At 47.3% G+C, this 16,482-nt stretch overlaps 2 protein-coding genes across 7 annotated transcripts in view; both read left to right on the top strand.

Annotated features, from left to right (window-relative positions):
- Positions 1-8,120, top strand: part of LOC143372540 (uncharacterized) — a 46,449-nt gene extending 38,329 nt beyond the window's left edge. Inside the window, exons 1-3 of one of the 5 annotated variants that reach the window (XM_076818813.1) lie at positions 1,049-1,189; positions 4,269-4,666; positions 4,796-8,120. In XM_076818813.1, the coding sequence (XP_076674928.1) occupies positions 4,290-4,666; positions 4,796-6,440 (2,022 nt within the window). In that variant the 5' untranslated portion in view covers positions 1,049-1,189; positions 4,269-4,289 and the 3' untranslated portion in view covers positions 6,441-8,120. Of the gene's footprint in view, positions 1-1,048; positions 1,190-1,627; positions 1,770-2,050; positions 2,234-4,268; positions 4,667-4,795 lie in introns of those variants that run through there. The other 4 variants (XM_076818815.1, XM_076818812.1, XM_076818814.1 and 1 more) reach the window with 4 other exon arrangements.
- A 2,012-nt stretch (positions 8,121-10,132) lies between these two features.
- Positions 10,133-16,447, top strand: Hydr1 (abhydrolase domain containing Hydr1). Of its 2 annotated transcripts, none has more exons than XM_076818845.1 (7): positions 10,133-10,607; positions 12,762-12,935; positions 14,219-14,429; positions 14,499-14,611; positions 14,753-14,990; positions 15,104-15,269; positions 15,353-16,447. In XM_076818845.1, the coding sequence occupies exons 2-7, from the start codon at positions 12,814-12,816 to the stop codon at positions 15,532-15,534; spliced, it is 1,032 nt and encodes a 343-aa protein (XP_076674960.1). In that variant the 5' UTR covers positions 10,133-10,607; positions 12,762-12,813; the 3' UTR covers positions 15,535-16,447. The 2 variants fall into 2 exon arrangements, with proteins under 2 accessions (XP_076674960.1, XP_076674958.1); XM_076818843.1 differs by having other exon boundaries at positions 10,136-10,607; positions 12,762-12,931.
- The last annotated feature ends 35 nt before the right edge of the window (positions 16,448-16,482 follow it).

Below are 16,482 nucleotides of genomic sequence, written 5' to 3'. Positions count from 1 at the left end.
TCAATCGGACCCGGCAGTACATTTTCCAGCAACCTTACGCGGTTCAATATGTTTCCGTGATCGTTCGTTCCGCGAGGCCGGAGCGAAAAAATTGAGTCACGGCGCGCCCGCTCTAAGAGGGAAATTAATCTGGGGCGATAATTCAGTGGCACGTTATCGGGAAACCTAATGTCAATTGCAAAGTTAATCGATGCCCCGGCGTCTTGCTCGCTCCCACGCCATGGAGATACGAGCGTGGGGCTGGCAGGTCGTTGTTCCTAGTCAAGATCATGAGATCCTATTCCCGACGTTTCGCAATGCCTGGCGTAATGCCTGACCTCCGCTTCCAATTCGGCCGAATGCGATTCTTCAGAATTCGACGCGCCGCACTCATCGCTCAATCACGCATTGACTACGTGAACAAACGCTCCCGGACGTACGAGTGACACGTACCATATCCAAGCCATATCGATTTCCCATTGTCCTCTATGGCCATTCAATACGCCTGCACGTTTGTCGTATTATGATTGGCACAGAGATATCGCATTAACGTAACCTAAAATACTACATCCGTCACCGTTTCGAGTGGATACACGGAAAAATCCGCGGAGAAATTGTGATTCTCCATACGACGGATCGCCCGTTAAAAAAACTCCTCGTTTATTCAGCACGACAAAGAAAAACGTATAGGATGACTTTGATTAATGCTAATCGCAGAGGAAACCAGTTTTTTTGTCAAGTACTTTGCCGGTCGAGTGACTCAATTGCTCGCCCCATCTCCCGGTTTGGCCCTAACCTAAGTTGTGCACCTTGACCACGTACACGTGCACGTGACCAAGTGTGCTTAGAATTCGCGTAAACGTGCGTAAAACAACTACGCATTGCTGAAAGTTACATATACGATAATCTTATCTCGTGATAAACAGCGTCTGCGCCCGAGCGTCAGACCAGTGTAAAAAAGGTCGTAGAATAAAAATATCGCGTTATTCATTTAACACGCTTATTAAACCGAATGTCAGGCTTCAAACGTTATTGCCAAAGATAATCGTTGAACGAAATTGGGGGGGCGCATGCGCGTGTTATGTCACCGGTGCCTACTTCGGAGTTAATCGTTACCACTGTTCTGTTTGGTATAGAAACTGTTATATGTGCGTTTCATTAGAAGAATATCCAGAAGAAAGGAGGCTTAAGCTTTAAACTACGAATCAAGGTAAAGCTTTAACTAAAACCTTTAACGTCATGGACGATGTATGCATTAGATTCAAGGCAAAGTACCACCGGTCGATTCATTGATTTCTCAGCTTGTATCGCGCTTGCGATATATCGCATAGCCTATGCAATGGGATCACGGGACACTGCTAATTATTTCACGATATCGTCCGATGTTTATGGAACGCAAGATACGTTGAAATTCGCGCAGATAATGGATAATCAATAGAGCACGTGTCAGTCGTGACACATCCCATGCGATATTCCCATTACTCAACCGCATCGCACCTTAAAACCACTCTACAAAGAAGAGATTCTCGATATATCCAGCGAACAGTTCTCGGGTTCGAGAAGCATTACGTGTACGCGAATTAAGCCCCACTGAACGGAACGTGTTTTTAAAAAGGGTTAGCTTTCGCGCGCATGCGTTTCGAGTGTGTACATCAAGATTGGTAGTGTTTTCCAACCCTTCCACTCTAATTCTGCGTTACTAAGAACTCGAGAGTATAATCGTATCAACGAATCGTGAATATACGCGGAAATACCGATCAACATCCTTTGGAAGGAAGCGACTCCAGCAGGTAAATTATGACTCTGCAAAATAGTAGGAGGTTAGGACGGTCTAATGGAAGAGAATTTCAATCCCGCTGAATTTTTACTCGGAAGCTATGAGACTCGGGTGATTGACAAGGGGGGATGAAAGACGGTCGCGTGTGTGCGCGTGCAATCGTGGCACGCAAAAGAGGAAGGGGGAGGGGAGCATAACACCCCGTGAAGACGCGCGTCGCGAGACTAATACGACGCAGAAAGAACGAGAGTGCGCGTCAGTAGGTTTTACCCTGACCTCGGTCAGCCGGACATGGTTTAATTTAACCGGGGTACCAGCAAACTCAGTTCAATCTATCTTTGTCCAGTGCCACGCTCGAATCCGCCGCTACGCTCGCGGCTTTAACCTCACTTCTGCCGCGGGACGGAAGGATAACATCTATCCGGTACGTGAACGCGTGCATTTCGACCTGTTTCCGGGACGAACTCCACACGCAGCGTAAGTAGCGGTGATCTCGATCGGAATCGACGCCCGTCCGGATAATCGGTAACCGCCGGTGGATCGTAGGAATCCATTTGCCTCTGCGAGCACCGCGTTTCTTATGAATATTCATTCGACGACACTCTCTCGATACCTATGCAAATGCTCCCGCAGTATCCAGATTTAAAGAACAGTAGAGAAGATTCTGTGAACCGAGGCAAATGATATTCGGTCGCGATACAGCAACGTCACTGTGATTCACGTCGATAAGGTGGTTCCCTTCAAGGCGACTTCTCAGAGACGTAATTCCCTTGCTAACCGAGCCGTGTACTCTGGTTTATGTTGTTAATTATGCGAAGTGTTTGCTTCCCGATTAGGACAAAAGTGTGTGTCACAGTGATTCACGCGATCGCGTCTCGGGAGAAGGGAATGGGAGGGGGGGGGGGCGTGAGGAAGAGAAGCTTGCAAACCGTAACTTCGTTTTGAATGCATGCCGTGCTGCAGGAGACGTTGTATGTGTTACCGACTCGGTCGAGATAGAGAACTCGATAAGAAACAGATCTCGCGGAGCCGTAGATAAACTGTGGATGAATGGGTAGCGAAAATGGTTCTAGCTAGCCGCCTCTTCTAACGAAAGCTGTCGGGTTCCGCGTAAATTCCGCTTCAAGGCGTCCTCCTCCGCCGATGTTTGAAAACCCCGGATCGCGAATAAAGGGAGAGGATATTTGCAAAAAGTATGAATGTCTCGCCTGGAGTCTGAATGCAAATGACCCGAGCTCCGTGGCGGTAGAGGGGTCGCTGGCTCGGGGATGGAATTCAAAAAAGAAAGATTTGTGGCGCCAAAGGCGAGGCGACAGTGAGAAATACAAGGAAGAATCGAAAGGGGAAAATACACTTCCCCATACCAGACAGAGTCTGTTTGATGGGGGGTTTGGGGGGAGGGGGCCGGCGGATGGTAATGGCCCAGGGCCGAGGGTGAACTATACGTGGAGAGCTGAAGGGGCAGTGGAGCGTGGAACGCGTGGCATTCTGGCGGAAAGATTTCCGCTGGGCTTCGCCTGTGAAGTTGACTGCTGGCCAGAGGCGTCGCCACTTTTCTTTGTGCCGGCCTTCGCTCCCCGGCACGAAAACTTCCTCGAATGTTATTCATCGCTGTAACGAAGATGATTGTGCTCCGCGAAATTTAATGCGTACAAATTACTCCCATTAGCCGGCGCATGTTTGATCAACGGACCGATGGTAATGCAGATGAAGGCGGGCGCTAGCCGTGCCGCGCTGCACATGTATCATTTATTCGCCACAGTCGCGTCTCCTGTCGTAGCACGATTTTAAATAATACCCGTTAAGCCGTTTTAATCGCGTCCGCGTATATTCGTCCATCAGCCGCGTTGCTCGCTGTACGATTTTTATTTTCCAGATTAAAATTACCCTGGCTTACCGATGGAACGGCAACAACGCCAATTAGACCGTTCGGCCGAATAACGGGAGGCCGAGTTACCCACGGATTTAACGATAATAATAAATTAGGGAATAAAAGGAATTCGTTGAATGGCTTCTTTTAAATGGGGCTTTTCGGGGAGGGGCAAGAAGGGATAGTGAAGTGTGCTTTACGGAAACGATTAACGATTCTGGCTCAACGACCTGTGGCGCCGTGCATTGTTGCTCGGAATTACCGACCGCCAATTGCGAAGTCCGTTCTTAACTGACAATTGTTCCACTTGCTTCAGACCATTAGTACTCGCCGGTTATCTTGTTGGCAATGCACTACAATGAGCATGGCCGTCGTAACCGAGCCGTGTAAATCTCGAACAGCAACGGCGTATTTCCCTCCTTTTCTGCATTCATCCGTCCGTTTCTATACCGCATGTGGCCAGACAAATAAAACAATTGTTCCCCTCCCCCCCCCCTTCCGACTCTTTCTTTCACGTCCAATTCACGTTCGCAGCGAGGCATCCATGTTTTCCCGTCCCGAAGGGACTGGCGTTCAAGAGAAAAATATGAAATAAGGCTGTTGTATGAATAAAACACTGATCGCTGTTCGTTGTGATTGCAGATATATCGCGCGATTGAGACGATGCTAGGGCAGCTACTGCTGATGGTCGCCGTTGCGACCTCCACGCTAGCCTATAACGGCGAACTGGTGGAGCAGGAGTGCCCCATGGACTGCCATTGTCATTATTTTCGCGTCAACTGGGTGACCGACTGCTCCGAAAGCAATTTGACGAGCATCCCTTACGACGAGCTCAGCCCTAATGTCTACGTCCTGGATATGAATGGTAACAACGTCGCGCGGGTCGACCCGTTTCCGCAATCGATCAAGATAAGGCGTCTCCAGATGGCGCATAATCGATTAACCGAGCTCAGTCATGAATCATTCGCTGGATTGACTTATCTGCTCGAGGTGGACTTCTCGTATAACGAAATAGCCCATGTTGACCCTGAGGCGTTCAGGTAAGGATCGCTGGGATTAACGCGCAGGTAGACAGAAGTGCTAATCGATTTTAAGATTTGCTAATCGAGTCTGTCCCGCAAAATCTACACCCCATTCGAACTTATACGAACGTCTCTACCCTTCGATAGGGACAGCCCCGGTCTTATCACGCTAGAGCTTCAGAACAACCCGTTGGACGAGGTGCAGGGCCACTTCTTGAATTGTCGGACTCTGCTCTACCTGGATCTAAACACCTGCGGCATCCGTCGTCTGAATACGCAGTTCTTCCATAACACGACGAACTTGAACAAGCTCGACCTCTCCCACAACCCTCTGGAGCGAATCGAGCCTGGCCCGTTCGACCACCTCACCAATCTGGAGTACCTGAAGCTGAACGGCTGTAACTTGACCTACGTGTCCTCCGTGGCGTTCGCCCACCTGGAGAACCTGCGCGAGCTCGAGATGACTGGGAACGACTTGCGCACTCTGAGCTGGACCAACATGCTGGCTCCATTGATACGGCTGGAGCACCTGGACATCAGCAAGACAGGCATCACGAACCTGCCGGGCGACGCTTTCGCGAAGAACCTGTACCTTCGCCAGCTGGTGCTCGCCGACAACGAGCTGTGGCATCTAGACGTTGGGAACACGCTTGGCCACAATCTGCACAACCTTCAGTCGCTGGACCTGTCCAACTGCAACTTGCAGGACCGTTTATCCGAGGAGGCGTTCAGGAACGCCAGCAAGCTGCGCGTTTTGAATCTGAGCGGCAATCCTATGTTCGCCGCTGACCTGACCGTGGTTCTCCGTCACTTGCCGAAGCTCCACAAGCTCTCGCTAAGCAACTGCAGCTTGCGACGCCTGCCCAACGCGTTCCACGTCTTCGAGCACCTGGAGGAGCTCGACATCTCGCACAACCCTCTGTCAGACGCGTTCGGCAGCCTCCTGAATCCTCTAGAGTCGTTGGAATACTTGGACATGTCCTACTGCAACCTCGGCTACGTCGGCAACAACACGTTCGCTCACATGACCACCTTGAAGAGGCTGATACTGTCGGGCAACAAGCTGCACACCCTGGAGGAGGGTCTGTTCGCTAATCTAACCCGGCTGGAGGGCCTGGAGCTGAACAAATGCGACCTGAAGACACCCATAGACCCCAAGGTGTTCGGCGATCGCGTGAGCACTGATATAATCGAGCTGAGCCTCAGCGGAAACCCTCTGGTGGTCCCCGAGAACGAGCCCCTCCTGCCTCCTCATCTGTCCAACTTGGAGATCCTGGATCTGAGCAATTGCAACGTTCGACATCTGAACGAGAACTTGTTCTCGCGAACGAGGAAGCTCACCCAGCTGAATCTCTCTGGCAACAACATCTCCGGAACGGAGAACCTGGCTTGCCTGAAGAAGCTGCACGCCCTGGAGCACTTGGACCTCAGCAATAACAACCTGAGCTCGATTAGCCCGCGAGTATTCAGGACGAATCCGCGGGTGCTGTCGGTGAATCTGCTTGGCAACCCGTTCGTCTGCAACTGCTCGATCGCGGAGATGTGGGACTGGGCGGTGCAGGTGAAGAACAACCTCCCCGTGCTGGTGGGCAGCCAGCCGACCAACTTCGAGACCGGCGCCGCGAAACTGAGGAAGAGCCTGACTTGCACCTACGGCGAGGAGACCTATCGCAGCATCATGGAGCAGATCCGCGCCAGCGGTGACCAGCGCAGGCTGCGAAAGGGGGACATGGCGCCCACCCGCACCTGGGCGAAATACGTCCGCGAGTCGAGCTGCGGGCATAGCTCATGATATATGGTGAACAAATTTCAACATCCGTGGCTGAGCGTCGATTACGAAAGAGCACGCAGACAACGGATCGAGCTCTAACGTACCTTGACGTCAGACAGGAGGCGCTCCCGCTCGTATCGTTAACTCGCTGAGACCTCCGAGGATATAAGATAACAGAGGGGTGCCAGGCGGCGATCGATTTCCTGGCATGCTTGGCAGGTCTTCTGAATCGAAATAGTTATCTACGCTGTGGCCTGTTTTCAATAGTTACGGGGATAAACATTGCTCATTCACTGGAAGATCATATTAGAAACAGCCTTCTGCCGTTCGAAGGCTGCTCTTATCTGTCTGTTGATAAAAATTGTGACTACTGCTGATACCAAGCCGGGTGGATTGACCACAGAAACGAGGTCTCCTTCACCTGAACTTCTGACGATAGCGAGAATGGATGATCTGTACTTGGAAAAGGGTGTAGGATTGCACACTTCTCATCAGTATCTAATTGATTTTTATTGGGAGCCATCCTCTATGCCCCTGTTGATTCAGAATTTACCTACCGAGGTTGCTGGAAACGTTTACCAGCTCCTGCCCCCTCGGCACCCCCTGCGTACACTCTTTGCTTCCATGGCGTACAAGTTCATTTTTTGTAGCCGTCGTAGGATTAAGACGTGTATGCGCACGAGACGCCGAGATGTTGAAATGTATTTTCTACGCTCTACCAACGAGAACGTTGTACATAAGTTAAGGTGTAATATCATCCGCGTGCATGCTCCGTTGCAGCGAAGTCTGTCTTACTCGCCGGGCGATTATTATTGTCGCGGAATCAGTCGACGTCGTGGCCAGCGAGCAAACCGATTTACACTTTCTCTGCTTGAAAGGGATTCCTCGCGCTCGCCCGCCCGTCGCGCGGCGAAGCTGCAGCTTGCAGCTTTCGTCTCGAGGGCCCCGGCCGCCTCTTGTCAAGCGATTAGCGGGTCGAGCGCGCGACGAAGGGTGCTGGATTTTCCTCGAACCGTACAGGCGAGTGGTTCGCGAACAAAATGGTCCTAGTCGTTTGCATTCTGCTAGTCGTTGCATGCGAACCTGTTACGCAAGGCGCATCGACGTTCTATTTCTATATATTTAATAAGGTCAATTGCAAGTTCCATATAAGTTCTATTATACCTATTATTGTTCGCCTTAAGCTGCGTTTATCATGCGAGTAACATTTCTGTCTCGCGTTTACCGTTAAGTTGCCAATTAGTCGCCAAGAAATGTTTGCCTCCATTCAAGTTTGTCTTTTTTTACGGATATAATATTTATATGCTTTCCATGTGTCAGTAAAGCTGCCCCTTTTGATCAGAGAGTGTCCTCTGATAGTGCCCATGTATAAATAAGGTACCCCGAGAGATACGTAGATCCCCCGTGTAAGCCTGGTCCGAAATGGACAGTGGAGGATTCGATTCTACTTCAGCATACCGAAACTTTTATCAAGGTAACACGCTCGTCGTATTCCCGTGTACCTGGCGCGGGAATATCGACTCTAATTGTCTATTAGAAGCGTCGATCCTTGCAAATGTAGATATGTTAAAACAGATCCCCCTTTTCGCTGCCGACTTTCGGGCTACACGACTAAAATCAGGCGCCCTGGTTACGGTTTCATTATGTTCGTGAAATGTATAAGACTGTGTTTAATAAAGGAGTCATTTTTCTTGGACAAAAGTGGTTGCTTCCTTCTGCCTTAGATTGCATTATAAGAAAAAAGTGGTTTTTAAAATGCAACAATCGTTAAAGTATTTTAGAGATTAGTAATTAGAGATTATTGTTGGATACGATAAATGTACAGATAAAACTAAGACAGTAAAGAGCAATGTTACAAAAAAATGCAGAAGGTTTTATTAAAGCTTATGTCGCGTTATTATCACCAGCATATTAGCGTCTATGCTTGGACGAGCCGGTGATAACTACCACGCGATCGACCGCAAACGTAGACGTGTGTCTACGTGTCGGAGAATAAAGAAATATGAGATATAAATACTATAGCGAAATTGTAACACGAAGAGTCTCAAAAGGTCTGCGGTTGAAAAGGAGAACGACAGACGGCTTTCCCCTGGCGTGCTTCCCAATTCATTTTTCTTACAATCTAAATCACGCGGTTCTATATCTTTTCCCAATTGGGAAAGATAATCATCTTTCAATCCCCAATCCATATTCAGAGAAACCATTAGCGAACTAATTCTTGGGACGTATCGATCATTTGCATGAAATCGATTTCCAAGACGCGCCACTGGAAATAATGGAAGAACCACTGCCTCTCTTCGAAAGGCAACTAAACTGTAATTGAATTAAAGGCTGGAACAGACACGTCGAGTAATTTACAAGGGAAGATCCCGAACCCGGAAATTCAAAAAATTCTGAAACTTTGTGAATATGTAGAGAATTTCCTCCTGATTAGAACGCAATTTTTGTTTGCTGCCCAAATTCACTCTAAGGGGGTGTAATTGACCCCTGAAAATCCGGTTATTTTCCGATTTTGTGTTATAACTCGAGAACTGTAAAATATTTTTTTTTACCAAATGATAGATCTAATTAAAAGAAGTAACTTTTGTCTTGAAACTTTTTTTCTATCTGTTACAGTTCGCGAGTTATAACAGAAAATCGGAAAATTGCCGAGTTTTCAAGGGTTGATTTCACCCCCTTCGAGTGAAGTTGGGCAGCAAACAAAAGTTGCGTTCTAATCAGGAGGAAATCCCCTACATATTCGCAAAGTTTCAGAACTTTTCGAATTTTCGGGTTTGGGATCTTCGCTTTAGTCGAATCGCGAGTAATTTAGTAATTTATCATTATTTTACTAAACTACTTGACTAAATTCTAGTGTTCATTCACGAAAAATTACTAAATTACTCGCTACTCGACTAAATCACTCGGCGTATCTGAATCAGCCTTAAACGCGAGTAATTCCTACAGCTCCCTGTTTGGTTCATCGAAGACCCCAAAACAGTGGCGCATCCAGAGGGGGAGAGGCAAAGGGCCCTGGCACCTCCGCAAGAAAAAGGAAAAAGTAGATGACCACCACTGAAGTAATTCAAGAGCTTCGTAAAAAGAATAGAAACCTGGATTTTATTCTTGAAATAAATTTTTATAACCCCCTAACAAAAACATCAGCCGTTCGGAACTCATCAAAAGCAACCTCGACGACGCATGAGCGTACTGCACGAACGTACCCAACATATAATAAAGACAAATTATCGCTTCGCGTTCCTCTGTCTGCAGCTTTACCGCAGCTGGATGAAAACCACATACCGCGCGACTTCTGATAAGCATCGACGACCTTCCCCGCTAATTTCCTACACACTAACCTTCCGTTTAAAAAGAAACAAAAAGGAACTAACACAACTTCCTGCAATACGCTCCATTAGTGGCCATTCAAACACTCATAATGACACTGCAAAATATAAGAGCAGCGTGTGTCGCAATAGCGCGAGATCGCCGATACAGCCGACTTGCCCGCGATAGTAAGTTCTCGCTGGAAGACGCATAACCGCTCTGCAATCTCGTGGATCGAGCGTAACGCAGGAACGGCCCCTTCACGATCGAGCCAGCGTTTACGCCGCCGCTCGGCGCGGGGCGTATTGGTCGCGGGAAGCGAGTGCAGGCCGCATTACGAATGTCGATACGAAAAGTTCTGCTCTCGCGTTATATAACTCGCGTTACGCGGCGGCTCTCCGTGCACACGACGAAGGGGGCCGTGTACGTGTCTGACAGAGGCTCGTCGCACGCACGGCTCGGGCGAGCGGCGGGACGACTCGGGTTTTCGCCAGTGTGGGAGCGGATCCGCTCGTGCGCACGTGACCGAATCTCGAGCATACACACCTATGTGCGAGCGTGTAGCTGCAGTGGCTATCGGTACCGGTCGGCCGGCTAGCGAGACTAGTTGGCCGTCCAATTATTTGAACGTCATGCGCGCGGTCGCGCGACACTGTATGAAAGCGTCGCGATCGGTTGTTGGCCACCGGCGTTCGACGTGCAAGGATTGTCAACGGTCCTGGCGATCAGCGGCGTTTACGCCTAACCAAGCCCACTTAGACGTATCGATAGAGCATAAGGATGCTGAACTACATCGAGCCACTCCTCGACATCCCGACGGTCTACTACGGGGCGCTGCTGGGCTTCGGATTTTGCGTCTACTACCTTTTCGAAGTGGTCAAAGTGAGTAAGCATGGTGGGCAAATGTAGGTAAGAAGGCATGCCACCGTTTTCCTCGCCGTTGCCGGTATTGGCCACCGTACCGTGCCGAAAATATCGCCGAGCATGGGTTACATTTGAACGAACCACGGTATTGAAACGAAGATTGATCAATTAATCATTGATGGATTGATTGAAATTACCGACCTTGGTTGGTCGGATTCCCCTGTCGCGATTTAAATGACAGTTCGTAGATTTCGTACGAGATATGTGAAACGCGGTAGCATGACGCAAGGGGCTGCACCTCGGATGTCGAGGTTGGTGCTTCTTCGGCTGGGAATGTCTAGATTGTGAGGTTTTCTATGGAAGATAGGTTATGGCTCGTAGATCGATTGCACTTCTATGTAGAAAAGCATCTGCGGCAGGAGCGTTGGCTAGGATTGCTGTGCCTGCAGCGACGTGTTGCGAAATTACTAGTAAAACGTTCCTGCGGTGGCATTGCACGCACTGGCGTTACTTAAGCCTCAAGTCAAACTTGAAATTAGATCGTGCAGCGGCCGTTATCGTTTATACGCAGACTTTTAACCTTCATTACTCTCAATCAGCACCGCGTTTGATTCGGTCACGCGTATGCCGTGTCTGGCTTGATTCTATTCGATATAGTTTCGACGGATAAAGAATTCCGTTCGTCGAGTGTGCACCGTGCTCGGCTGAATTTCACGACGATCAAGGGTTATTGACACTTGCTCGGGGATACGTGACTTCGATCTCCAGGCGTCCGCTGGTCTACGATCCAACGAGAATAAGTCTAATTGAAGGCGAATTGATTCGACACTCCCTGCATTCGGTGCCCGTAAACGTACACGAGCGTTAACTACGTGTCTGCTGTGTCTGATGTCATTTTCGCTCGCGGTCGATCGATTCATCCTCGATGCATCAGTCTGCTAGATTTGCCACACGGAAAGCTTCGAAAATCTGCGTAAAAGAAACTGCTCGGTGAAGTTCGAGGCTCGTTGGAAGGAGCATTACCCGGCAGGCATTTGGAAATATCGGCACGCCCCTGGCCTCGAGCAAAGTTTCATTCCCCTTATCGCGGCATCGGGATCGCGATGCATCGCGTCGATATATTATCACTATTTCCGCGATACGACTACTTCGAACTCTCGCACGACCCTTCGTGGCCTGTACGAGCCACGAGGAGCCACACAATTTATTAATTTGACCTTAAAACTCCGAGGCGCTCGCCCCGGACGAATTGCCAGAGCTTTGATGCGCGTGTGCGCGCGCGCGCACCAGGCGCAAACGCCGGAACAGGTAACTCACGCTCACCAAATAGTCAGCCGCGAAGAATAACGCAATGTTTCAATAGACAGGCCTATTCACGCATGCGACTCGTCGTGCTTGCAAAGTAGCTCGCTTAACGTTCTAAGAACCGATTGTATATGAAACTGATGCAAACGAAGAAACAGCTTTCACGCGGGAATGCAATTTGCAAATTAAATCCGGGCCGCGTTACAATGAAATATTATTCCGAGTAAAAGACGAATTTCGAACGGAACGTTAGTGGAAACTTTTCCACGGGATTCGTAAGTTGTTTAATCGCACTCGCAGATGTATTCTATTAGTTCCAGCGTCGTAGAATGGAGCAATTTAGGGCCAATTATAGAGCCGCTGCACGCGATCACTGTATTCAGCTCTTTATAAACACGTGTGACGGTTGGCCATTACAGTTTTTTCCACAACAAAAGCGCTAATGACAGATAATGCTATATTTGTCGTGGATTAATCCCGCCTCGGTATGCTACTCACGCGGTCGGAGTGTGTTACAATGTTAGAAACATGATTATTTTCGTTGCAAACGTGTCATAGGGACCGTCGAAAAATATGCGTACAGTAATTGCGCCGTTAAAGATGCCTGCGTGGAAAGTTTCTTGCCAAAAGTAGAACAGTGACTATTAATGCTCGAGAGGCACGATGCGAAATCAAAGTACATAGATTGTTTCATTAATCTCCACCTCGGAGCGTGATCTATTATAGACGGGCGACTAGACGAGCGAACGAGCGTCGCGAACGATAAGATGCAGATTCGATTTTATCGAATTACGGTCTCGAGCCTCCAGGCGATGGACAATGCTCGGTGAATCGATAAAAATGACGAGTGTTTTCAACGACTTTCAGATGCCGCTGCTGGTATGCGCGAACGGGCCGTTCCGAGCGTTCCTAGAAGAACATGTACCGCTGGTCAGGAACAAATTCTGGCCGACCTTATGGTGCTTCGAGTCAAGAGCGCAGACTATATTGGCCAGCCTTCTTAGATCGCGAATATTACCGTCGATTCACTATCGCAGGTTGGTAAGTCTACCTTTAACTTCATACTTATTAAAAACTGAGGGTAATTGCTTGGAAACAATCGGTTACGTATACGGTGCTGCCCCCGTCATTTAAAATGTCCTATCTAGCGTTTCGAAACATTCGAGAAAATTGATGTTTCGTCATTTTCTTTGTACCGTCCTTGTGAAATATTAATTAAATCAGACTTATTCCAGATCTCTACGAAGCACTTAGGGTTTTATAACTTTACTTACAAGGTGAAAGACGCGTGGAACTTCAGATATTTCAACTTCTCTTGATAAAAATGGAAAATGCTAGACAGGACATTTTAATTAAGAGGTCAGACCAGTTTGGCCAGGTCAAGAAATATCGCATCTTTGGTAATTTATTTTTAAGTGACAAAGGCACTTTTATCGATAAAATTTTTATTTTAATATATACAATTTTTTTCAAATATCAAAACATTCCGAAAACTTTAAATGCGTTTTTCTGCGTAAAAAACTTTATGGATTTTTATACAATTTTGCACAGATGCTGTTAAATGTATTCTCAATCGTCGGACCGGTAATTTGGGGGAAAAAAATTGAAATCCGTCCGACCGACAATTTTTTAAACAAAAATTGTGAAAAAAATTTTGAAAAAATTGTCGGTCGGACGATAGAGAATACATTTAAGAACATCTGTGCAAAATTGTATAAAAATCCAAAGAGTTTTACTCAAATTACAGCGTACACCGTTTCGGAAAACGTGGTTTCGAGAAAAACGCATTTAAAATTTTCGGAACGTTTTGATATTTGAAAAAAAATTGTATATATTATTCAAAGATGTGTCTATCTTCATTGAAAAATTTGTATCGATGAAAGTGTTTTTATCACTTAGAAATAAATTCCCAAAGATGCGATATTTCTTGACCAGGCCAAGCTGGTCTAACCCCTCAAGGAGGGCCGAATGTACGTTAAAGGAAACACATTTTAATTCGCGAATATTGTATTAAACAAGCGGAATGTACATACAAGTATCGAGAGAGACGGGGGAAAGTGAGATTAACATAAGGAAAATCACAGGCGACCTTAAAATGACCTCTTTTCCCTCCATCTCCCTGGATTCTTCACTTGCTCGATTGTCAGAACTTGGAAGTACGCACGTTTGCAAAATAAAATGTGTCACCTTGTACATCGTCGCATCCTACGCCGTACGACGATTTTAATAGGTACTAATTACTGACCACTCTTGTTCAAGTAAACGATCGCGAGCTAATTATCTCGCCCGTTCTCGCTGCAATTAATTAATTAATCGTCACGCAGGGAGATCCTGACCTTGGCTGACGGAGGTGAAGTGGCCTTGGATTGGGCAGAGGGGGACTCCTCCGCTATTTCACCGATCGTGATCATCTTGCCGGGGCTGACCGGCGCGAGCCAGGCGGAGTACATAAAGTGCCTTGTCTCCTCTGCGAAAAAAGTCGGCATACGATGCGTCATCTTCAACAACAGAGGCTTAGGAGGTGTGGAGCTGAAGGTACAGTTAGCACGGAAACGCGCTGCGAATATAGGGAAACGGGCTTAACGTGTAATCGTCGGATTGCAGACGCCGCGGATGTACTGCGCCGCCAACAGCGACGATTTGTCGGAGGTTGTCGAGCACGTGAGAAAGCTCCACCCCCATGTGCCTCTTGGGGCGACTGGAATATCGATGGGAGGGTAACGAAGCCTTTACCTAAGAAACAATTGAATTCCTAAAATTTCTGTAAACCACAATCGGTTCTTTAATTCTATGGTAATAGTAGCAGCGCCGCAATGAACTCTGTTTGTAATATATTCCTTATGCGCGTTTACTTGCAGATTAATTCTAGGTAATTACTTAGCCCAACAGGGAGTAATGGCGAGAGGGAAGTTGAAGGGATGCTTCCTCATCTCTGTGCCGTGGAACGTGTTCGCCGCGACGAAGAACACCGAGGAGAATTATTTTAACCTGATGATGAACAAATACTTGGCCGGCACGCTGCGCAAGAACATAAAGCGTCTGCATTACGCGACGGAGTCTGGATTTTTTGACGTTGATATCGAGACAATTCTTAAGGTGAGATTAACGAAGTCTACCTGCTGATGTAAAAATTCTATGCGAGGGGACTCTGGCCCTTATTGCGGTTAATTTAATTTGACTTGCTTGCAATGATCGCCTTTGTACATCAGAGCCAGACCGTAAGGGAATTCGACTCGCATTTCACGGTGAAGCAATTTGGCTACAGAGATGTGGAGGAGTATTATTCCAACGCAACGATACATGATAAACTGCATCTGATCGGCGTGCCGCTACTCTGCCTGAGTGCCGCGGACGATCCGTTCCAGCCGGTTCATGGTAATTAACCTTGAATATTGAATCTACTTGCACAAAGTATGACGTCTCGCTTAAAATAATGTATTCTTCCCATCGGCGTCTAGCTATTCCGCTGAAGGAGATATCGGAGACCAAGAACGTAGCCGTGGTAGTAACATCCCGCGGCGGTCACATCGGCTTCCTGGAGGGCATGTGGCCGGTGAAAGAAGAGCAATACATGGGCAAACTGTTCTCCCAATTCTTCACCGCGCTGTTCACAAGCGGCGTGGATCACCAGGTGTTGTGACGAACATGCAAATTAAACTTCAAGTGCATCTACGATTATCGATCCGACGTGTCTCCTCTAGGTTTGGCCATTATGTAAAAAAAGAAACGATCACGTGCCATGATTAAATCGCGTTCAGGGTATCGCACATGTGATGTTAATAGTGATAAGAATTACACAACACTCGCCGCTTTTGTAAAAACAGAATTTTTATCAATGACCTATGCGTTAGTTACTAATCCTATAGATGTGATTTTTATAGCGCGCGTAAGCTGTCTTAGGAACTAAATGCGCACATCCGCTCGCACACGCGTTTACATTACAGCGATGTTGTATTTATTTCTCGCGCGGCAAGCGTCCGCCACGAAGGTTCCGCGGCCGATATTTGCTGGGGTTCCAGCGAGCCAAATCGTAGTTTAAAATGTTCTTTCTCGGAGATCCGTTTGGGCAACGCATTTGCGAGAGCATCGCTTTCACTGATACGTTCCGAAGGAGTAAAGTCAGAGACACAATCATAGAGCGTGATTAGGGGGATTCTACATGTACACACGATCACGATACGCGAAAGTTCCTTGTTTAAAAGAATAATTTATCCTGTTAATAGTGCTCGTGAAAGAAGGAACTGGTATCTTTTTCCAGCAATATTAACGACATGCATCTATTTACACAAGTTCCATGATTTAGAGTAAAACACGGACAAGGCGATTTGTAAGAATGAAGTATCATTGATTGTGATACAAAAGCTGTCACAAAGAATTGTAAAGAATTTACGAGGTATAACCGCATCGTATTGTATCTTCTTTTTTATTTCTTTACTATTAAAAGCATATAGGACAACCAAATACCAATGTCATACGTTACTAATGAAATGTATACTTGTTATTTAGTGTTTAATAAAAAAATTCATGTATTAACTCTATTCGCCACCGAAATCGACGATGGGTACTGTTTACTCTAACGCAGCTAAAA

The sequence above is a fragment of the Andrena cerasifolii genome, chromosome 8 (assembly GCF_050908995.1).
Source record: "Andrena cerasifolii isolate SP2316 chromosome 8, iyAndCera1_principal, whole genome shotgun sequence".
NCBI lineage: Eukaryota > Metazoa > Arthropoda > Insecta > Hymenoptera > Andrenidae > Andrena > Andrena cerasifolii.
Note: the sequence above shows the minus strand (reverse complement) of the source record. Positions and strands in the feature narration are given on the sequence as shown.